The sequence below is a fragment of the Manis javanica genome, chromosome 5 (genome assembly GCF_040802235.1).
Source record: "Manis javanica isolate MJ-LG chromosome 5, MJ_LKY, whole genome shotgun sequence".
Classification (NCBI taxonomy): Eukaryota; Metazoa; Chordata; class Mammalia; order Pholidota; family Manidae; genus Manis; species Manis javanica.
In genome coordinates, this window is record NC_133160.1 from 24,710,916 (window position 1) to 24,733,663 (window position 22,748).

A 22,748-nucleotide genomic window follows, 5' to 3' on the forward strand; every position below is an offset into this window, starting at 1 on the left:
CGGCACCGCCCCCTCCACTGCCCGAGCGCCCGCTCGCGCGGCTCCCACAATGCACCGCACAATGGCCCGACCGCCGCCACTACCGGGGCCTGAGAGGGCCTGGCGGAGCCCGAGCGCGGCCCGGCCCGCAGCGCGGGGCCCCGAGCGCGGTGAGTGCCGGCGAGGGCCCCGGGGGACGGCGGGGAGCGGGGCGGGAGGCCGTCTCGCTGCGCCCGCGCGCCCGCCACCCGGAGCGGCGCCCCCTCTCATCTCTGGCCCCTCAGCGCGGTCGCCCACACCCCTGACCGGGGCCCTCTCTACGCCTGCCCGGGCCCAGATAGGCCCCAGGGTGACGGAAACTCTCCTCGTACCCGATAGTTGGGCCTGGGGGACCCGAAGAAACCCCACTGGCCCCCTCCCTTCCGAGACCTAGAGACGCAGCTCTGGGGGGTCCCCCATTCCCGACCTCCAGGCTCCCTGAAGACCTAGATAACGCACTAGTGACCTTCCCAGGGACCCGGGTCTGGGGGACGCAGATAAGCTGCACCTGCTCCCTCCCCTCAGACACGCCTACCGCGACCCACACAACCCCCTTTCCTGCTCCAAATAGGCCGCTCTTTACCCTCTTTCATTTTCCAGAACCACATAACCCCTTTGAGGCTTTCCTCAAATACCTGATTCTGGAGAACCCAAATAAGCCCTACCAATAGGTCCCTCCTCGGTGACTGTTCTCCCAGACCTCAGACATCATCCGTCCGGATGCCTATTTTGAGACTCTCTTGAAATATTGGGAATTTACTTCTGACTCTCTTCAATCTCTGGAACCCTCCAACCCTTGTAATCCCCCTCTTTCTTTTGGAGGGGGCGTCCCTTAGGACCCAGTTAACTTGCTCATGATTCCTTATCCTACTTGCTCTTCCTTCCCAACCCTGAGACCTCCTCAGACTTCCCCCTAAATTTCTGTCTCTTCTTGGGCAGCCATCCTCTCTCATCACTGCTAGCCCCAGGGGAATTTAACCTGCCCCGTCACTCGGTGGGGGGTGGTTCTCTTTTCCAGGAGCCAGGCTATTCCCTGCAAATCCAATCCCATACTGTGGCCCCAGCTTGGTGGGGTAGAGGGACCTGTATTAAGGTGGAAGATAAGGGGGCAGCCTGTTCTAGGGGAGTTGTTGGTGCTTGCACCTGCACCTGCAAGTGTAGCCTGGCTGCTGGCTTGTGTGTTTTTCCACCTGTCAGCTTGGAACTGTGATAGAGTCTGGCCTTGGGTTTCTAACCCTTCCCCGCAAGGTGAGGCCACCATAGTGGGTGTCCAAAAAGTTTCCTCTTCATGAAAATTGGGCTGTGGTGAGTTGTAGCCATTTGCTCAAGGCCTCCTCAGGAGAGGAAGGCAGCAGGGAATCAGAGGAAATAGTGACAAAAGGACTCAAAAGAGGGCCCATCTACACTGACAGAAGAACTAGCAGCCTGAGAGTAAATCCAACTCCTGTTAATCCTGTTTGATGTCTCTTGGAATGATGCAAGTCATTGAGACTCTCCAGCCTCCCTGTAACTTAATTCTCCCACCACTCAAGTGTGTGCGTGAGAGAGGAGTGAGGGGGACAGCTATTCCCATTCCCCCCTTTCCTCCTCACTGTTGCCCAGCCAGTCAGTGTGTGCCTTTTGGATTTGTTTCTGGTGCCCAGGTCAGGAACTGTTTTTTTTTTTGTTTCTTTAAGTCTATTTATAATTTCCCATTTGCTATTTTTGGGTTCTGCCTAAGGGAAGATTCTGTCCACCCAAGGAACGTTCCTGGGTGTGTTTCCTCCTCGGCAGGTGTTGAATTGAGTTCTTCAGCTCCCTGAGTAGCTCTTGGGCAGGAGGGATAAAAGCTATTTTAGGGTAGTCACTGAAGTGGAGCTGTTAATCCTCTGTGCGTCTCTCTAGTTAAGAACACTTAGATAATTAACCCTTTCCTTGCTGCAGGGGGGCTATTTCTCAGCAGTTTGGGGGAGGGTTGGGAGAATTCAAGTGCAGCAGCAGAAGGTGGGAACATGCAACTCAATACAAAGGCAAAGATAATAGCTGCCTTTTGTTGGGTACTTAAAGCAAACCAAGCCCTGTGCTGAGCCCTTTGCATACCTGACTAAAATAATCCTTACAACAAGCCTGTGAGGTAAGTATTTTTAGCTTTACAGATGAGGAAACAGGCTAATAATGGAGAAAGAACGCAGTTTCTATAGAGATGATGTAACACCATAAAAACTATGGTTTCATCAGAAGGCAGCAGGCATCATGGTACACAACAGAGGACAGACTAGGAAGCAATTTGTCTCCTTTCAGCTCCCAAAGGGGGCCATTCAGTTTTTAGCGAGTATTTGTATTTGGGGGATGGAGCCTTCATAATAGAACAGCTTCCTAAAGTGAGAGACCTCTGGCCCAGGATAGGTACCGAAGGGAAAGTGAGGGGGACTTCGTGAGAGGGGATGTGCTGAAGGCTAATTGTAAGGGGAAAGGGAAGGCAGTCTTCTGGGGAGATGTTGGGAAGGGAAGGAAACTCACTCTGAGGCCTGAGAAGTAACACTGAAGGGGAAAAAAAAGAAGTACTACTCAGGCCCCATGTGGAAAAGAGGCAGACGCAACTCAGACCTCAAGAGACAGTACTGCACGTACTCGCACATTATGTCCGATCCTTTCAAGAGTATTATTTCACTTAATCCTCCATGAGAATATTATAGGTAAGGAGAATACATCTCTATTTTAAAAACCAAGGACCTGAGGTTCAGAGAAACAAAGTAACCTGCCCGTGGTGTCACAGCCAGTAAGTGGCAGCTCTTCTGAGAGCAAGTCCAGGGTTCTTTCCACGCTGCGCACCTCTTCAGATCTGGCGCCAGAAGGAATCTTAGGATGAAAATACACTGAGTTAGACTAGTTATTGGGAGGGATTGATTGTGTTTGTTTTATGGGAACAGGTTCTGTCAGCTTCTCTGAAGTTGTTAAGGTTAGAGTGTGAGGCCAGAAGAGTGGCTTTGAGCGAGAAGCAGAGTTCTTTCACAGTTTAGCTGAGGAAGAAGGCTGAAGGAATAGGCTTTCCAATAATGTGAGAGAGGCTCAGGAATCTTCCTGGAGGAGAGGAGTTAGCAGACAAAGGGCAGAGGGAAAGAGACTAGATCCCCAAAAGGCTTTCTAAGGTAACACTAGCAGGCTTGGTTTTCCAGCAGCCTGTCGGTGACTGTAGGTAAGGACTTGCTCTGTGCCTTTTGAAAAGAACAGGAGGAATAGGATCATGGCATTTGTTGGCTGTTTTCTTTAAAGCCCTAGTCCTCTTAAATGCAGATCAAGGCGAGCACATGGCTTGGCCTTCCTCCTTTGGTTCTATCAGTACAGCCTCGTGGGCTCTTCTTCCCGCCGCCGCCTCCTTCCTAGAAGCCCATTACTCACTCTTTCAGTAGCAGCCTGCTACACTGCTGTGTCTTGTTTGTGCTTGTTCAGGAGAACAGATGAGGTGGACGTGTGGGAGGTGGGGGACGTACCATTCTCTTTCTGAGTTTGTGCGGAATTTCCGGGGCTAGGCTCCCTTCTCACAGGGGGTAAAGTGTGTGACTTGCTTCCCTCTCGTTGCCATTCCCAACTTTCCAGAGGGCTGAGGTACGCAATTTCAGTTATCAAGGGGGAGAAGAATTTGACATAGAAGGCAGGGGAAATTCCCTCCATAGTAGATGATGAAACTCATGCTTGCTCTACCCAATTCCAAGGTGCACTAATCACTGGTATTATAAACAGGTAATTCTACCCTTGGGAAGAAGGAGAGGACTTAAACGTGAACGCCAGATGTCAGAAGCCTTTGAGGTTTATAGTGAAGCAGGCAAATACCCATGATTATTTGAAGGCTCAAGTGGGACTAATTCTTTCCCCGCTCCAGCACATGATGCATGCAAAATGCCCCCAACTTTGTCCAGATCTTTCTAGGCAAATCTCCATTCGTGATAGGGAAATGTTTATCATATTACATTGCAGTGTTTCTTCAACAAGCGGAATGGTTCCTGAACAGGACGTGGCTCGTGTTAATAATGAGCAAAGCTCTCTAGGGCATTTATCGCTGATCCCATCATCTCGTTCATGGCCAGTCTGTTGGATGAATGGTCACTGTAAGCAGCAGGTGCTAATGAGCTGAGCAAGCATTCTGTGGCCCAGAGCTAGTTTGTGTGGTTGGAGCCCTCCCCTGATTCTCGTGGACAGTCCCCACATACCCACATTGCTCCCTTCACATGGAAAAGCCTCATGACCAAATTTTGGCATGACCTCTTCAAAGAGCATCCCTCTGTAGTAACAGGTTGCGTTGCAGTTGGTAATCTAGATGAGTTTGTGAATGGATGAGTGTGAATGTGGGCCTGTTGTCTCCCTTTTGAGTGTCAGTATGGTTACACCCATCTTCTCTTCCTCTGAGTTGATGTCAGAAAAGAAGTTTTGTCACATTTGTTGCAGTCCCTCCTCCCCCAACCCCTTCTACTCAACAAGAGAAAGGATCAGACTTCAAGATATTGGCTCCTCATTGTGGAAGGGCTGTGAACCCAGTTTAAACCAAAACTTCCTGAGCATAAGTTAGCCTTGCACTTGCTTGCATTCAATGACTAATTTACTCATCTAAAAGAAAGTTGAGAGTCCTTTTCTAGATGTTAGGTGTATGGAGATGAAAGAGAGACGATCTGAACCCTCAAAGAATCAGAGTTTGGGGGAGGAGACTAAGTTTTAGTGCAAGTGTACCTGATCATAATGGAGAAATGCATGTGTACTATAAAGGTCTATAGGAGGGGGCCTCTTAGTACCTTGGAGTGTTGGACAGGCTTTGCTGAAGAAGCATAGTCTGGGCCCTAAGACCAGGAGATGCAGAGGAGGTGGAGGGCAGGATGGGACCAATAATGGTTTAGGCAAAGTGCTGAGTCAGCTATTTCCTTCTCAGTCAGAGCCTGCTGATGTTGATACACTGCTAAAAAACATATCTGGTGCAGGGGCTGACTTTCCAGGGTGTAAATTTCCTAAGTGAAAGCTTCTCCTTCCTTCTCCTCTGTTGCTTTTTGGGCATTTTATTGCTCCTTAGCACCTCTAGGAGGAGAATTGTGGAAAGTAGTGGGTAAAGGGGAGGTAAGATAAAGTGGAGGAGACGGAGGAGCTGCTATCTTTAAGTTCAATGGAAAGTATGTAAAAGTGAAGTCAGAAGAGAAAGTTTGGAGTCTAGGGCTTTTACTTCCTCAGATTATCTTGTTTCCTATTAGCCTAGGTGGTACTGGTAATAGTTATCACTAAGCACTTACTATCTGCCCAGCCCTCTGCTGAATGCTTTATATTCATTATATTAAGTAATCCTCAAAACATCCTTATGATTTGGGAGATGATTAAGCTTATTTTTAGATGAGGAAACAGCTCAGGGAAGGAAGTAACTGGCTGAAAGTCACACGGCTTTGAAGTGGAAGGGCTGGGATTGGAATGGGGATTTGTCTGCCTCCAGAACCCATGTTTTCATGGTATTGGGCCCTCTAACACCAGGTGTTCTGATGTTTCAGGTGAAGAGATTGTTTTCTGAAGGCTGCGTTGGAGGCTGTGACAGAGCAGAGAGCCCGTGTGGAGCTGATGGGGAGGCTTTCTGAATAACATGGCCCTTCGCCATTAGCTTTGCCATGACCACATTTTTCACGAGCGTCCCCCCCTGGATTCAAGATGCAAAGCAGGAGGAGGAAGTGGGCTGGAAACTAGTTCCCAGGCCTCGGGGCCGGGAAGTGGAGAGTCAAGTGAAGTGCCAATGTGAAATCTCGGGGACACCCTTCTCAAATGGGGAGAAGCTGAGGCCTCACAGCCTCCCCCATCCAGAACAGAGACCGTATAGCTGCCCTCAGCTGCACTGTGGCAAGGCTTTTGCCTCCAAGTACAAGCTGTATAGGTAGGTGACATCCTGTACCTCTTCCTGCCCTGAGGTTCCCAGAGGACAAAGCCAGAGAGACTTCACTGAGTATGGGGCTTTATCTGTGGCAGAAGAATAGAGGATAATTTGATCCATAAGTGTACACTGAACACCACCCATTTGGGATCACTCACTAAAAACTAATAGTGGTATTTTTTATTCAAACAGTAGAGTCTGATGGGTACAACATCAGATAGTCATGAACAAACTAGTTTTTTTCAATACTACTTTTCCTACCCCTTCCAAATAATGGTGAGAATCTTAGTGAGAAACTAGAAATCAGTCTTAGAACTTTAGAAGGAAAAGGAAACTGTGGTCCAATTTGTAAATTTTAAAGTGGAGGTTCAGAGTGGGGAAGTAACTTACCCAAGGTCATGTAGCTTCTTAGATCCTGTGGCGTCTCTTCTGCTGAACCAGCCCACCACTTAGATTATTACTTTTATCTCTCTAGAGTCCCTGGTGTCCTCTGGGTTGCGGCTTTTCTGAATTTATAAGCCCATGCACTCCTGCTTGAAGTGAAGTGGAATGTGAAAGCCCTGGTGTAAAGCAGATATGGCAGAGCAGCTTTGGAGGAAGGGGGGGACCTGCTCCAAAGTGATTTTGATTTTATCCTTGCCTTTTCCATCAGAGGAACATGACATGCCCTTTACAGATGAAATGGACTGCCTAATGCACATTCATCCATTCATCTGTCCAACTATGATCTATTACCTACCAGGCACAGTGTCTAGTGCCAGGGACAGAGTCGTGAAGTAGACAGATGGGGGGTGCTAGCCCTCCTTGAGTTTACTGTCTTAATGGTGGGGACAGACAGGCAAAAAAGTAAATACATGAACAAGATGACCACAGAAAGCCTCAGTGCCTTGTCTGGAAAACAGTTGATAGGAAGGGACTGAAACAGGTAACAGGTAATATGTAACCAGGAATTCCCACATGACAGTTCTGTTGGCCTCAAGAATGCTTTGATTCTGTGTTCCTGTGTTTTAGGTAGACTCTTAGCTGGGCTCTCCTCTTAAGACTTTCTTAGTGACAGTCTGGGTGTCAGTGGGAGGCTTCAGGAAAGGCCCTGGCCAAGGAGGCAGGAGCCCTGATGCTACCAATAGTCACTGTATGATCTTAGGAGAGTTATTAAACCTTTTTGGGTCTCAGTTTCCTTACCTGGAGGAAAATATGGGAAATGAACTGTGGATCATTCAGTACTTCCCTCTCATACATTATCCTGTCACTCTTAAGCACTCGCATGTAACATGAGGGTATAAATGTGTTTGATGCCCTCAGGATAGAAAAGATCACTTTCTACATACTACAGACAGTGATGGCACACCTAAGTGAACCCAGGTCTGAAGATGGTGTGTGTTTAAATTCAGCCTCTGCCGGGGGTTGCCCTGCTTCAGCCTCTTAGGGAAAGCAGGGTTCATGACAGCTCACATGGGTCTGGCAAACAGTGGACCGACCCTTTAAGTCTTGCTGAGTTGATTCTGAATGTACTCTGGAGCTCTGGGTTGCGATTCCTGGACACTAAGTTGCTTTCCAACCAGATGGGAGGATATAAACCAAGGGACACTGAGATGCCCTACCATGGAAACACTTTTTTAAATGTTGCTGTTTTACATGTTAAACAGTTTAAGTGGTACAAATGGGTGTGCTGTGAAAAAATGAATTGTCTCCACACTCGCAGCCAATATTCCCCCCAAATGCATCTGTTGGGGTTAGTTTTTTGTGTATACTTGCTGAGACATTCAAACATATCCTCTTCCCTTTTTATTTTCACAAGGGATAGTATCACAATATCCGGAACTTCCTTTTTTACTTAGCCCCCTATAACTTGGGAGATTGTTCCAGATCAGGAAGTTCAGATATATTTCATTTTACCTTTCTTGTGTCATTTAAAATTTTTAAATACAATTTTTTGAAAAGGAACTAACATTCACATAATTCAAAATTTAAAAAGTACCAAGAAGTATATAATGAAAATTCTCCATTACACCTATAAGCTGCCCATTCCTCCACACAGGCAACCAGTGCTGTCAGTTTTTTGTATATCCTTCCAGAAATATTTTAAGCACATACAAGCAAACATACATGTATTTCCTCTTTTTATATACATAGTACCATTCTACATGCACTATTCTGTCTCCTGGGCTTTTTTCTACTTAGTTTAGTGTATCTTAGGAATTTGTTCCCTGTGGGTTCACAGAAATCTGCCTTTTTTTGTTTTAAAGTTGAGTAATTCTATGGACTTAATAATTTATTTAGCCAGTTTCCTCTTGATGGGCATTTAGATTGTTCCTGATACTTTGCTACTACCAGCAATGCTGCAGAGAAGAGCAGCAGTACATGTGTGGTTTTGCAGGTGGGTGAGGATATCTGTAGAATACAGTTGGCATGGTATTCCATTCGGTTCCACTACATGGCTTTACCATGATTTTTGTATCTAGTTCCCTGTTCATGGACACCTCAGTTGCCTGGCCAGTTCTCATGAGCTCCCTTCTTTCTAACTCCTCTATCCTCCATCCCTACCCCCAGGCACATGGCCACACACTCAGCCCAGAAACCCCACCAGTGCATGTACTGTGATAAGATGTTTCACCGCAAGGACCATCTGCGGAACCACTTGCAGACACATGATCCCAACAAAGAGGCGCTCCACTGTTCCGAGTGTGGTAAGAATTACAATACAAAGCTGGGCTATAGGCGCCACCTGGCCATGCATGCCGCCAGCAGCGGTGACCTCAGCTGCAAGGTGTGCCTGCAGACCTTTGAAAGTACCCAGGCCCTGCTGGAACACCTGAAGGCCCACTCACGCCGGGTGGCAGGAGGTGCCAAGGAGAAGAAGCACCCCTGTGACCACTGTGACCGGCGGTTCTATACTCGCAAGGATGTGCGGCGGCACCTGGTGGTGCACACAGGCCGGAAGGACTTCCTGTGCCAGTACTGTGCGCAACGGTTTGGCCGCAAGGACCACCTGACACGTCATGTCAAGAAGAGCCACTCACAGGAGCTGCTCAAGATCAAGACGGAGCCAGTGGACATGTTAGGCCTACTCAGCTGCAGCTCCACAGTCAGCGTGAAGGAAGAGCTGAGCCCTGTGCTGTGTATGGCCTCTCGGGACGTGATGGGGGCCAAGGCCTTCCCTGGCATGTTGCCCATGGGCATGTATGGTGCCCACATCCCTACAATGCCCAGTGCGGGTGTGCCACACTCCCTGGTGCACAACACATTGCCCATGGGGATGAGCTACCCTCTGGAATCTTCACCTATCTCTTCTCCAGCTCAGCTTCCTCCAAAATACCAGCTTGGATCTACCTCATACTTGCCTGACAAATTGCCCAAAGTGGAGGTGGATAGTTTTCTGGCGGAGCTTCCTGGAAGCCTGTCTCTCCCATCCGCTGAACCCCAGCCCGCCTCACCTCAGCCGGCGGCAGCTGCAGCCCTCCTAGATGAAGCACTGCTCACCAAGAGTCCCGCCAACCTCTCCGAGGCCCTCTGCGCTGCTAATGTGGACTTTTCCCACTTACTGGGCTTTCTTCCACTCAACCTGCCCCCGTGTAACCCGCCCGGGGCCGCAGGAGGCCTTGTCATGGGCTACTCCCAGGCTGAGGCGCAGCCTCTGCTCACCACTTTGCAAGCTCAGCCTCAAGATTCCCCGGGAGCTGGGGGACCTCTGAACTTCGGGCCTCTGCACTCCTTGCCTCCTGTCTTCACCTCTGGCCTGAGCACCACCACCCTGCCTCGTTTCCACCAGGCATTCCAGTAGCCCCCAAGGAGGCCCTAAGTTCACTCTTGGGCTCTGTCAGGGAGCCTCTGTACCCACCCCACCTGCACCCCCATGAAGGCAGCTGAGCTTTCAGAGCTGGATCAAAAAGAAAAAATTCCAGTATCTGTATGGAGCACTTGGTTTGGGGGCTGAGGCTCCAGGTTCAGTTCTAGGAGGCACCTTGAGCCCCCATCCCATGAAAAAAAGATCCTGTACCATAGAACTTCAGGTATTTTTACTTTTATTTTATCTGAATCGGGAGCCACACTTAGCCCTCTCCCTCTCCAAAGAATCAGAATCTCCTTCTCTTTGGAGGAGGGGGAGGCCTCTTGGAGACACAGAGGGTTTCACTTTGGATGACCTCAAGAGAAAGCCCAAGAAGCCCGCCTTCTGGTCCCAACCTGCAGCCCCCACAGCAGTTGGTCAGGCCGTGCTGCAGAGGATCATTTGACTCCGTCACCTGCTTCCCACCAATGGGCAGGAGAGAGGGCCTCTGTTCCCACCACCCATCCCTCCTGTACCAACACCTCCATCTTCAGTCAGTGTTGTCCAGCAACGGTACCGTTTACACAGTCGCCTCAGACACCATTTCACCTCCCTTGCCAAGCTGTTAGCCTTAGAGTGATTGCAGTGAACATTGTTTACACACCGTGAATCCATTCCCACCAGTCCATTCCAGTTGGCACCAGCCGGAACCATTTGGTACCTGGTGTTAACTGGAGCCCTGTTTACAAGGCGGAGTCGGGTCTCACTGACTTCTTCACTTGAGGTCACATTTTTCCCCTGTGGGGAAATAAACTGACTTTGGACTGCTTCAGTCTCTGCCATCTTCCATGACTATCTGTTCCTGCCTTCCTCGGCAGTGGCTGCAGGAGACAGGCAAGAGGATTGGAGCAGTTTTCTCACAGACCTGCGATTCTGCTTTTCTCCAAGTACATCATGACCCCCTCACCCTCCTTCTGAAGTGGAGAGGGGAAGAAATGAAAGGCATGTCCACATGGTTCTATCACCTCCCCACTCCCTACCTTACTCTGAACATCATGAGCTGGTATTAGTAGTCTTGGAAGGAGGGACTTGGGTTTGAGGCTGGTGTGGGTAGTAAAGGAGAGGGTGTGAACCCCTCATTTATCTTTTTCCTGCTTGTCCCTTTTCCAGGAAGTTGTGGAATTGTTGGAAGAAGAGTTTTCAGAGAGTTAGGATAGGGCAGATAGTAGAGTCCTAATCTATGGGCACATCATTTTCTCCCATACCAAACTTTTTTCTTAATTACCACGTCCCTTCTTTCTTCTCTACCTTGTAGTCCCTGTGGACTCAGGGCTCCTGAGCATAGCCTTCTCTGCTCTCCATCAAAGAACTTCCACCTTCCTCTTGTGGGGCTCTCTGCCACAGACACACAGCCCTTGCCCAGCTGACCCCCCACCCTGCTTGATCTCCGTTGTGCATGGGCTTCTCTTCTTACTCCTGGAAGGGAGGCGCTCAGAGACCACCAGTGTGGGACCCTCTTGAGACTCCTCCACTCTGATTCAGAAACACACTTCTACCTCTTTACTGTTAATTCCTACACACGCAGCCAGCAGTTTCCAGGCACTGCTCTCAGTGGGTGCCTCATGCTGGCTTCTCCACTAGGGTTTCAGGACAAACTACCAAGGAGCTGCCTCAGCCTCCTCCCAGCCCTCCCCCTCTTCCTCCCCCTTCTGTCTAGAAATCACTTTGGTTTATCATCAGGTCCAAGACCCAGGCTTCTGCCTCAGCCTAGGCAAGTACTCTGAGGTGAAAGCCTTAAAACATAGCTCTCCTGGCCCTTGATTGGAAGCAATGTGGAGTGCGTGAGCATGTTTTGATTTTAGGCAGGGTAGCTTGGATACCTTTAAAAAAACAAAACCAGTTATAAAAATGTCTGGCAAGGTTAGGATCAGACTAGGTGATTTGCTTCTAAGTATTAGTTTCAGTGAGTCCCAGGGACTAATTAAGGTTTATTTTTAGCGTCCACCTTGGTACGCAGCCACCTCCTGCATGCTGTGCATGTTACTGGGACTGGTGTTATAGGAAATGGTAAGTGAGGATCCAAGCAGGCCTCAATGCAGCCGTTCTCCTAATTGTCTCTGGTCTTCATCACTAGACCCTGTAACCCTTCCCCTGCTCCCTGCCGCTGTCCCTGTCCCCCTTCATTTACAGAGACAAATGGGCCTCTAGCCACAGAAAATAAAGTCTTTGGGCGTAGAGGAGTCCCCTCCTCTTTGCCTGTTCTTTCCTGTCCCTTCCTTGAATTCTCCCCCATTAGTGACACTGGGAAACTCATAGGACAGGCAAAGCATCTATTTAAAACCTTGTAACTGGGGACTTGCCCCCACTCCCCTCCCCTACCATCTTTCCTGCCCCTTCTCTTCCGTCAGTGCCCTCACCACCCACAAAGAATTTACCTATCACTGTGAACTTCGCTGGTACAGAGGAACATCTGCCTTCACCTTTTTTGGACCATAACTACCCAGTCATTTCTTAAACCTCTCTTCCCAAAATTTAAAAAAAAAAGGAAAAAAAAAAAGGAAAAAGCCTTATTGGCCTGGTTATTCAAAGGATAAGAATAGCTTTATCCTGCACCCAGTACCAAACTCACTTCAGTGCCCTACTAAGGCCATGAGAGCCTGAGGGCTATCTGCCCAGGATAGGAGCCATGGCATGTGGCAGACACCAAACAGGGACCAGGAAAAAGGGGTGATGTCCCCTTTCCCTACCACCTCCTCCAACCTCAGGTGTCAGCAAAGAGCTGCCCTGAACAGGGCAGACACCTTCCACCCTGCACAGAAGCTGGTCAGGGTTAAGTGCAGTCCCGGGGGCCAGGGATGACACACCCACCTGTGTCAGCTCAAAGGCTCTGTGCACATCTTAAAAGAGGCAAGAGGTAGGGAAGGGAGCACTAAGGAGTTTTTCCATGCAACCTTTCACAAATGGCATTTTGTTAATGGAAATCCGGGAAGCAGGTGTGATTACTTTTTTGCTCATAGATATTGTCCTAAGTTGAAAATCTCCATAAGTTTTCCCCTAATAGCCCTGTAAATCCTGCCCCCTTCTTTTTGGTAGCTGTTTTCTCCACCCTCTCTCCACTTCCCCTCTTATCTAGGAGCTGTTTTGAAGCACGATTTTTTTTTAACAGTTTATGTTGTACAGGATCAATATTTTGCTTTTTAACAAGGATATTTATGTGATAAGAAACTTTGCCTTAGGCAGGTGTTGGCCAGAAAAGTCTGGATTCCTCTGGGACCCCACCCTGGCCTCTCCTGGAGCTCTGAACCTGCTGTGGAAGGAATTGGCTGTGACCTTCACCACTGGAGAGTAGGGTCTGTGCCAAGGGGAAGGAGTGTTCCTTTCTGACAGGAGAAGGATTCACCATGATAATCTAGTGCCTCTGTGGAGGGGTTTGGAAGAAGTATTCCAGCCCAATTTCTTCATATGTAAGCTGACCCTCGCAATATGTATCTCTCCACATCAGAATATTCAGCACTAGAACTCCTGAAACACGACTTCCCATCTGCCTCCCTCGCTCCCAGTGGTCAAGGCTTTGGAGCCACTCTTTCGTAATGCCAGATTATTTAAAGAGAAAAATACAAGACAAAAACCTTCTAGCACTTTGTAAACACAGTGAATAACCTCTTGGAGTATTTTTGGCTTTATATAAAACAAGGTTTTTAATTGTAAAATATAAGTGCCATTAGAAAATGCACAGGGCGTATCTTTGTTAAAGTAGATTTTTCAATGTTTTACAGAATTAAATTTTCAAAAAAAGTTTTTATAATGAAGTTGTTTATTAAAAACTTCTGAATGATGTGTTTGGAAGTCGTGAACCTGTTTGACTGGGAAAGGGTTGGAGCAAGCCTTGGAAAGAATTGGAATCTCCAGACATCTTTACATCCAAAGGCATGGTGAATGTAGGACAGACGAACTTTGTACTTTGAAAGATCTTAATATGTCTTTGAGGTAAGTGACATACTATTAGTAACTTTGGATAAAAGGGTCAGAAAATCAGATTGGCTTAAAAAATGATATTTCATGTAACTGAAAATGCCAGGTGTACAGCAGTCAGGTTGGGATTGATCAAGCATATCAAACAGGGTTGGCTTTAGCATTCCTATTTCTCTCTGCCCTGTCTCGTGTAGTTGTGACTTCATCCTCAGGCCCTACAAAGTGGCTTGTCCTTTTGTGCAGTAGAATGCTGCCATGATTCCACCCTTGTCATTGTGATACAGTGCTGAGCAGGAAAAGAAGGTGTCCTTTTCTAGGCTCTCCCAGGTGAGAGGGGTGCTTTTATTTACAGAAGCCCAAGTAAGCATATTCTGTCTCATTGCCTCGATGGTGTTCTGTGCCACCCAAACCAGACACTAAGCCAGTGAAGACAAGGTTGAGGCAGGGGGGAGGAATGGCTTCTCAAAGGAAATTTGGGGTACTATTAGGAAGAGGAATAGATGCTGGTTGCCCAAGGAAAGACAAATGTCACCCACTGCCCAATGTGCACAGCTGCTAAGCGACATAGTTAGGACCTGACTTTGCCCACACTTGGGGCTACCCACCGGGTTCAGCAGACGGTTGAGAGGCTGACATGGCTTCATCTGAAGTCACTGCTGGGCCAGGCTCTAATGAAGGCAGTCTTTACTCTTCTGGGCCCTGTCCCTTGTGCAGAGATCCTCCCATCCAGGGCCAGTGTCCATAGCCAAGCAGTACAAGTCACTCCAGAGTCCAGCCCAAGAGTCCATGGGACATTAACAAGTGTTAATGTGTCTAATAGGTGTTTTGTCTACAAAGGCAGTTGGCTGGCTCTTCCCTTCTTTGGCCTTCTGTTTACTTGACATGTGTTCACTGTCCACTCCAATGGGTCAGATCCCTGGCTAGGGCTCCAAGGGAATCCACCTTGACCCCTGGTAGGTGCATACCCTGCAATGGGTTGGGTCTCAGAGCTATCTTATTCACTAGATGCGAGGAGACTGGAGGCTTTCTGGAGAAGGTGACAAGGACTTGCAGGCAGGGAGGGGGCATTGGGTGTATACTGACCTCCACAGGCCTCAAGTTTGGAAGCTGAGGCCACAGGAGTGCAGAGGCATATGCAGGATCAGGGCTGCAGGGGCTGGTCTATCCAGGCTCTTACTCCATCAGGCACAGACCTTGCACGAGACTAGAACACATTTGTGAAATGTCTGATACAAAGCAAGGGGTGTAGCGCTTGGACCTAGGACAAGGTGAAGCAACGTCCACCTTTCAGTCTACCAGCCCAGGAGGAGACAGCTGTTGTGAGGAAACCAGGCAGATGCACAGTTGCTCCCTGGCTGGCAGCATTTGAGACCTTCCCTGCCCCAGATCCGTCTACTCCGACCTTGTTTCTCCCTTTCTCCACATGAGTATTTTTGGCAACTTGTGCCCCCACAATTCCCAACATCTGTGGCTCCCAATTTAAGTCTGGTTAGTCTGCAAGGGATGCTTTTTGAGCCCTCTGCATATGCCTAATTTATCCTGCGAAAAGCTGCAAGGGTCCTACAGCTTCCTCAAAGCTACAGTCGAATGTGGACGTGGGGCAACTCTCACTTGCCCACCGTGGACACAGGGAACAGTGGTGGAAGGTTCTATCTGACCGTGACGGGGTGGACCTGGTCCCTGCTCCCAGCTGCTCCTTATTTGGTACACCCCTACACTTCACCCTACCTCTACCGCCAGCGCCCTACTATCTGGGGCCAGTTCTCTCTGGCGATCGCGGTCGCACCCCCGGAGGGATAAGCCCCCGGCCCCTCGTCCCTCGCAGTCGGTGGACCCTTGAAAATCACATCCGGAAAGGGGGGCCTAGGGGCGGAGCGCTCCCCGGAGGAGACCGCGCCTTCCCGCCTCCCGCCCGCGGTGCTGCCGCCGCCAGCCGCCGAGCAGCCCCTCTCTCGGAACCCGCAGCGTCGCCGCACACTCCAGGCCAGCGGCTCCTGCAGGTGATGACGGACAAGGGTGCCGGGGGCCCGGGAAGCGCTGCGCGCCCGCCGCGAGGCCCAGTGCAGGAGGTGGGCGCGCTCCGAAGCCCCGCAGCTGGGGCACGAGAAGCCGGGAGACCCGGGCACCCGGCCCCCACAGGCGGCCCCGGGACCTTCCCACCTGTCCCGGGGCGCGGGGAAGCGGCCTCCGCAGCGACTGAGCGGAGCCCGGGAAACGGCTTGGTCACGGACGAAGCCCCAGAAACCTGCGGCGCAGAAGGATGGGGGGTTCAGGCGGGACCTGGCGGGAAGGCCGAGGAAGTGACGACGGAGGAGGGCGCCATCTTCGTGGAGGAGGTGGAGAAGCAGCAGGCCCGAGAGGAGATGGAGGTGGCGGAGAAGCTGGAGGTGGGAGCGCAGTCGCAGGAGGGCCCATGGCCCCTGAACCTTGAGGGCCCAGTTGTGGACCCACTGGAAGCCATCCAGTGGGTGCTGGAGGCTGTGAGTGCCCAGGCGGACAGGGCCTACCTGCGCCTTGAACGCAGGTTTGGGCGCATGCGTCGGTTGCACCTGGCCCGTAGGAGCTTCATCATCCAGAATATTCCAGGCTTCTGGGTTACCGCCTTTCTGAACCACCCACAGCTGTCAGCCATGATCAGTCCGCGAGATGAAGACATGCTCTGCTACCTGATGAATTTGGAGGTCAGGGAGCTCAGGCATGCCAGGACGGGCTGCAAGTTCAAGTTCTGCTTTTGGAGCAACCCCTACTTCCGAAACAAGGTGATCGTGAAGGAGTATGAGTGCAGATCCTCCGGCCGGGTGGTGTCGATCGCAACTCGCATCCGATGGCACAGGGGCCAGGAACCTCCTGCTCTGGTACACAGGAACCGGGACACTGTCCACAGCTTCTTCAGCTGGTTCTCACAGCACAGCCTCCTAGAGGCCGATAGGGTTGCTCAGATTATTAAAGAGGACCTGTGGCCCAACCCCCTGCAGTATTACTTGCTGGGGGATAGGCCCCACAGAGCCAGGCGAGGCCTAGCAAGGTGGCCTACAGAGACCCCTCCTAGGCCCTATGGGTTCCAGTCTGGCTAAGTCCTGCTTGGTTCCTGGCCCCTACATAATTCTCTGCTTGGCCTCCTGTGCACCTGTGCTTAAGCTGACATTGGGCACTCTGCTGTCTGCTTTCTCTTCTGTGCACTCTGGCCCCCCTGGAGAGTCAGTGGATGCAGCTCCAAGATGATGGCCTTTGTGGCCAAACTCTTCTGTTTCCATGTGGCCTTCATGCATCATGTGACTGTCACATGCCAGTGTTTACCTAAATACCCAATGCTATGGACATGTACTGCCATCATCTTCATGGCCTGCACCTATCTTTGATCATGGCCCTCCCACCCATTTTTGACATGAGGACCCGTAAGTCATCACTAGGAGGGCCCATGCCTCTTAGAAGCCTCCCTACTTCAAAGCCATGACATGCAGGGCTTCATATTTATGCTGGCCCAACCCACTGGCTATCAAGCAGACTTGGACATTCTAGGGCCTCAGGACCACAGGCCAGGCTTCCACAGGGGGAAGTGGTGGAAGGTTCTATCTGACCATGATAGGGGGTAGGCCTGGTACTGTCAGGCACCTGGCAGAATGGGCATGCAGCCAGAGGGTGGTTGCTAGCCATGGGTGAGGTCAAAGGCACTAAGCAGTGGCAATACGTCCTTATGATCACGCTGTTCTTACCCCTGTGTTCGTCCTACTGCGTAGCCTGCTACCAGCTTGTGAAGGTCTGTATGGTGCCCTGTGTCTGGCCATTGCCCTTCTCAAGAGTTTTGCCTGGGTAGCCACCAACTTTGTCACCTCCTCTGAGGTCTATAAGGACCTGAAGAACTGGCTGTGGACCCAGGCGGATCACCTGTTAATGCCCAAGAAGCATGTGCTCAAGGCAGTGGCAATGGTATGGTCCTTTTTTAGAGGCCCATCTTCCTGAGCCCTAGTCACTGGACTCACACAGAATCCAGCTGAGAAATGAAACAACTGAAGAAGCAAGGTTTTTAGACGCAGCTGGGAGACAGGCTTTCTTGTTAAATTTGCCTCTGTCTCCAGCAAGGGCAGGTTGTGCTGTAGACAAGTCTGCATTTTCTTTGTTCCCTCTGTTCCTATGTCTCGTCCCCTTCAGCAAGTCATGGAATCTTCAAAGGGGGACAGTGCAGGACTCAACAGAGAGACCGGAAGGTCTGGGCTCCCAGGACAGGGATGGTTCATTTAGTTTTGTGCTGTGTTCTTTCAGACTAACTTCAGCCCCAGCTCTACTTCCTCCACCAGGCCCACACCCCACTGTGGGATCCCGTAGGTAGAGCTTGGCTGCCCCACCAAGTTCCCCTCCTCAGGCTTTCAGAGCTGTCTCCATGTCATCCGGGGCGTGACCATACTCAGGTCCCTTCCCATGGGAGGCCTTATCTTTTGCTCCTCAGGACCTGGGGAGGCCTTGACACAAAATAAAAGGGCAGGTGCCCTCAGAAGGGGGGCACAGCAGAAGCCAGAGCCTGCTGGAAAAGCAGGGGTGGCTAGAGCCCTTGGGGTAGAGGGAGGAGAACACCTAACTTCCTAAGGGAGGTTCTTCCTGACTTTTTTGATTCACCAATATGTGTTTAGACTTAGAACGCAGAACACTGCAACTTCAGAGGTTCTCTCAGTCCAAGTATGACCTTGTGTGTGTATAAAATTAATGCTGCATGCTTTTCACTTACTTTTAAGTAAGATTCTAGGCATCCTCTGCTCTGTTTACACCCACTGGAAAAGTTGAGTTGTCCAAGCTGCTTGTTGCTTTTAGTTGAGAACATTTACAAGAATGTCAGTGTAAATTTTCTGTGCTACTTGGAAATTCATGTGGCTCTTCATGATTGTTATCAAGTTGCTGTACCTGTTAAAATAATTCTGTATGTAGAAGTAGTTTAAATAAGGTGGTTTTGTAGGATTTAAGATGGGAAATTGTTCAATGTTTGAGGAGAACCTTCAAAAAGAGATCTGTACCTGCTGGTCTTAGTGATTCTGTGCTCTGGCGGCATGCTGTGATTGACTGCTGATGAGCTTCTCAACTGAGAAATATTCATCAAGTGGCTTTGTCCAATTAGAAGAGGATTCATGGCACTTTTGTCTTCTATATGCATGATGGAAAAATAAAAACCTTTCAATCTGCATAAAAAATAACTCAGATCATGTTATTCCCCCATCCAAAACCCACCATTGGCAGAAAAAAAAAATCTTGGTGCCTTATTATGGCTGACAAAGCCTCGCGCTCCCTGGTCCCACTGTTGCCTCCTGTCCATCTCCCCTTCACTCCCCCATTTGCCTCTCTGCTGCCCCTTAAACCACTGAGCACATTCCAACCTCAGGAATTGTACCTAACTTTTTGTCTCTGGAATTTTATTCCTGCAGGTACTCTCATCTCTGGCTCCCTCAGTTCTTTCAGGCCTCAAACATCACTCCTCCAGGGGCCTTCACTGCCCATCCCATCTAGGGTCATCCCTACCCCTGCCTGCCTCCTCTCCCCTTCCTTTCGTGATTTCTCCACATCACCTGTAAGTCTCTGAAATGATCTTGTTTTCTTCTTCCCTCCCCGTCTACCTGTTTCAGCAGAACAGGAACCTGTCCATCTGCTGCTTTGCCCCATGCACACCCCAAAGATGACTTGTGTAAGTGAATGACTGTCCACATGGGCCAGAATATTGTCCTGGGCCCTGACAAAGAACAAGGCATGGTTCCTGCCCAAGGGTTTCAGTGGGGCGGAGAACGGTGGGCTCAGTGAAGGGCGACCATGTAATCTGTCATCCAGCTGGAGCACATCTAGGAGTCACAGGGCACAGCTAATCAGGTGAGGACGAGAAGCCTAACTGGTATGTAACTGTCACCCCAGAGACAAAACCCAACTAAGCCCAGCTGGGCAAACAGCGCACCCCAACTGTGTGTGATGTGGGATCAGAGGGTGGAGACCTCTCTGAAGTCAGGACATGGAAGCTGGGCAGTAGTTTGGAAAATGGGGCTGAGAAAGGAATTGCTGATAGAGCAGCCAGTGTGGCTGAACGCCCTGGGATAGAAAATGCATGATGTATTCAGGGCAGAACGTGCCCTGGGTGTGGCTACTTGGGAAAGGCAAGGCTGGATGGGTAGATTAAGGCCATTTTTCTGGAAATGGGGACTCTGAATGCAAAGCAAGACATTAGCCTTTGGCTAGTGGGGAAGGGTATCAAATGTGGCTCAGAGACAGGAAAGCTCACAAGACTGCTGAAGCCAGGGGGAGGGAATATCTGCAACTCTAGCTCTAGTGTCTTTACTTTGAACCTTATCCTCTCTCCAGGCTGCCGCTCTTCCAGGAAAGCTCTCCATGATTGCCCTAGCCCATGACAATCTCTGCCATCTTCCAAATACAGCCAAGATCCAGAATCTTGGACATGAGTGTTTAGCTAGACTCTACCTTTAAGTTTCTCTTCTGTGCCAGACACCTGTCCCTGTTGCTCCTGGGGGAGTCAGGGTGAGCCTCTAAGCATCCTGATGATCCTGGAAGCTGGCACCCCATGGGTTTGCCTGCTCTGCACCTAGTGGTTGGCAGGTGCACTTTGGCTCCTGCAGCCCAAGTTTGGGCCCAGCTGCATCCTGTATGTCCTTAGGCCTGAAACAATGGTGCCTCCCTACACAGGTGTTTACCTGATCTTTCTGTTGCATGGCCAGTGGAATGATTCCTTCAGGACATGACTGCCCTCAGCAAGGGGCCGTGGCAACTGTGTCTTGGCTGTGTATCTGGGGCATGGTTGTTATCCCCTGACCTGCCCCCCAGCCCGTGCTTGATGCATGTCCTGAGTCACTCATTTATTTATCCACACATCTTAGTGCCCCCTCTGTACTGGGCACTGGGGGCATAAGATCCTGATCTCTGCCCTCAGTGAATCCCAGTGGCAGAGGCTGAAAACAGTGATAATAAGCACTGACATTTGGTCAGTGCCCACCATGCACCAGGGGCTTGCATGGATGTAGCAGCCAGAGGTGCGCCCCAAATCCAAGTGGGGCTATGCCCTTCCTCTGCGCCAAACCCTCCAGTGGCTTTGATCACATGCATGAAGAGCTAGTGTGTTCCTCACTGCAAGAGCCTCATGATGGGATCCCTAGTCACCGCTCTAACTTCATCTCCTGTGCCTCTCCTTCTCCAGATCACTTTTCAGCGACACCAGCCTCCTGCTGGTCTTCAAACCTGGATCAGCCTTGCTTGTTCTTTCATCTGCCTGGAACCTTCTCCACATATTTAATGACTAGCTCCTTGATTCACTAAGGTTTCTCAGCTCATGTTACAATTTCTTCACAGTAGCCTTCTAAAAAAATATTCTGTCACTTTCCCTCCCCTTCTTTCTGATTTGGATTTTGTTATAGCACTTACAACCATCTGACATTATATTGTATATTCTTTTATCTGCCTTTTTCTCTACACTTGCAGGGACTTTGTTCTATTCACTGATGAATACCCTTAACTTAGGATAGCACCCATCACAGTTAGGGGCTCAGAAACTGTTGCATGAATGAAGGCTTCACATTCACAAGGTTCAGGAGGGTCTTCTAGGAGGGCAAGGTTCTCTCTCTCAGGATAGGAGCTCTGTATGGCCCAAGCAACCCTTGTCCAAGCAGCCTCTCTGGCCCCACTCCCGGCCCCTCCTATAGAGAAGGCTTCCTGGCTTACACATGCTCCAAGGGGTGAAGGGAGGTCAGGGTGAGGGGGGGCATCCTACTCTCGTGTGGGGAACAATACAATCCTCTGACTCCAGGTTTTGCTCATCTCTGCTCTCTGGAGTCAGCCCTGTTCTGTTGGATTGAGAAGGAACTTTGGACAAGTTCTTTTCATGCAGAAAAATCTGTCCAGAAACTAGCAACTAGTTGTTACCTGTAACAAATTATGCCCTCATTACAGCTTGGGGGACTTAGATCTGTTTTATTCCAAGAACATATTTCAGCACAAAAATTCAAGGAAGTCTCTGAGTATCTGCTTGCCCTTGCTCAACAGGAGAACCAAATGTTGACTTGGGCTGGTGAACTTTGAGGCCCCAACCTCACAGGCACCCCTGTCAGAGCTGACTCAGGATTGCAAGGGCATGAGATTGTGGGGGATGGTCACCAGCTGGAAGACTGGTCAGCCTGCGTGCCCTTGACTCCCCACTGTGTGGTCTCGAGCGTATCTTTTCACAGACCTCAGCCCCAGTTTCTCATCTGAAGGAGAACTTGGAGTTCCTTAGTGGGAGGAAGAAGTCCCTGCCGGGTGCCTCCCCTGCACATGTGCCTCCAGTCCTCCAGGGTGCTGGCTCAGCACCAATGCTTTTGGCTGCACCTAACAGAAACTCTGATTTGAGTCTTTTTCCTTACATGAACATCCACAGGTGAGATGGTTTCGGGGGCTGTCTGACTCAGCAGCTCAGTGATGTCTTCAAGGACTTGGGCCTTCTCTGATCTGCTGTCCTTGCTGTTGGCTCCATCCTCAAGTTGGTGCCAAGATGGTAGCAGTAGCTTTAAGAGTCATGTCGGGATATGGCAAATCCAGAGAAGGCAAATTATGTCTTCCCATGACTCCCTTAAAATGGAGGAAACCTTTCCCAGAAGCTACTCCAGACTTTCCAGGTTCTGCATCTAATTGGCTAGAATTGGGTAACATGTCCACTGTTGCATCAATTACTGGCAAGGGGGAAACACGGTGCCATTATTTGCTTGAACGAAGCATCATGGGTGAAATGGATGTCTGCCCACAATGTCCAGTGGGATGGGATAGCTAAGACATAATTCCAGGAGCTCACAGTCATAATTCAGCCCTTCTGTGGGACTGCCCAGACGGTACTTTCTTCGTGACGGCCCTTAGGATTAGAGGGCTGCTGATGTCCAGAGTAGCACAAGTCCAACTGTAAGGTTTCTGGACCTAAAGAGTTCCTTCAGTCCAGCTAAGTCACTGCCCAACTAAGATTCCTCGGAGTCAGGTCCTTTGGTGGTTGATGAGGGAATAACTGATGGAGCACCTTGTGTGAGTCATCTTTCACTTAGCAGAACTCATACAGTTCCTCAAAGAGCCCCTGTGATCAATCATGCAGGTGAAAAAGGCAGCAGTGAAGACCTGCTTTTAGCCAAG

At 49.9% G+C, this 22,748-nt stretch overlaps 2 protein-coding genes across 3 annotated transcripts; both read left to right on the forward strand.

Moving 5' to 3' along the window:
• The first annotated feature begins 3 nt into the window (after positions 1-3).
• On the forward strand, positions 4-13,488 carry PLAGL2 (PLAG1 like zinc finger 2). Of its 2 annotated transcripts, XM_037004628.2 has the most exons (3): positions 4-149; positions 5,517-5,890; positions 8,438-13,488. In XM_037004628.2, the coding sequence occupies exons 2-3, from the start codon at positions 5,631-5,633 to the stop codon at positions 9,666-9,668; spliced, it is 1,491 nt and encodes a 496-aa protein (XP_036860523.1). In that variant the 5' UTR covers positions 4-149; positions 5,517-5,630; the 3' UTR covers positions 9,669-13,488. The 2 variants fall into 2 exon arrangements, with proteins under 2 accessions (XP_036860523.1, XP_036860524.1); XM_037004629.2 differs by lacking the exon at positions 5,517-5,890 and having other exon boundaries at positions 23-149.
• A 1,093-nt stretch (positions 13,489-14,581) lies between these two features.
• On the forward strand, positions 14,582-22,023 carry LOC108397290 (putative testis-specific Y-encoded-like protein 3). The gene has a single exon (XM_017660643.3). It carries the CDS (start codon positions 15,629-15,631, stop codon positions 16,697-16,699), a length of 1,071 nt encoding a protein of 356 aa, XP_017516132.2. The 5' UTR covers positions 14,582-15,628; the 3' UTR covers positions 16,700-22,023.
• Positions 22,024-22,748: the final 725 nt, after the last annotated feature.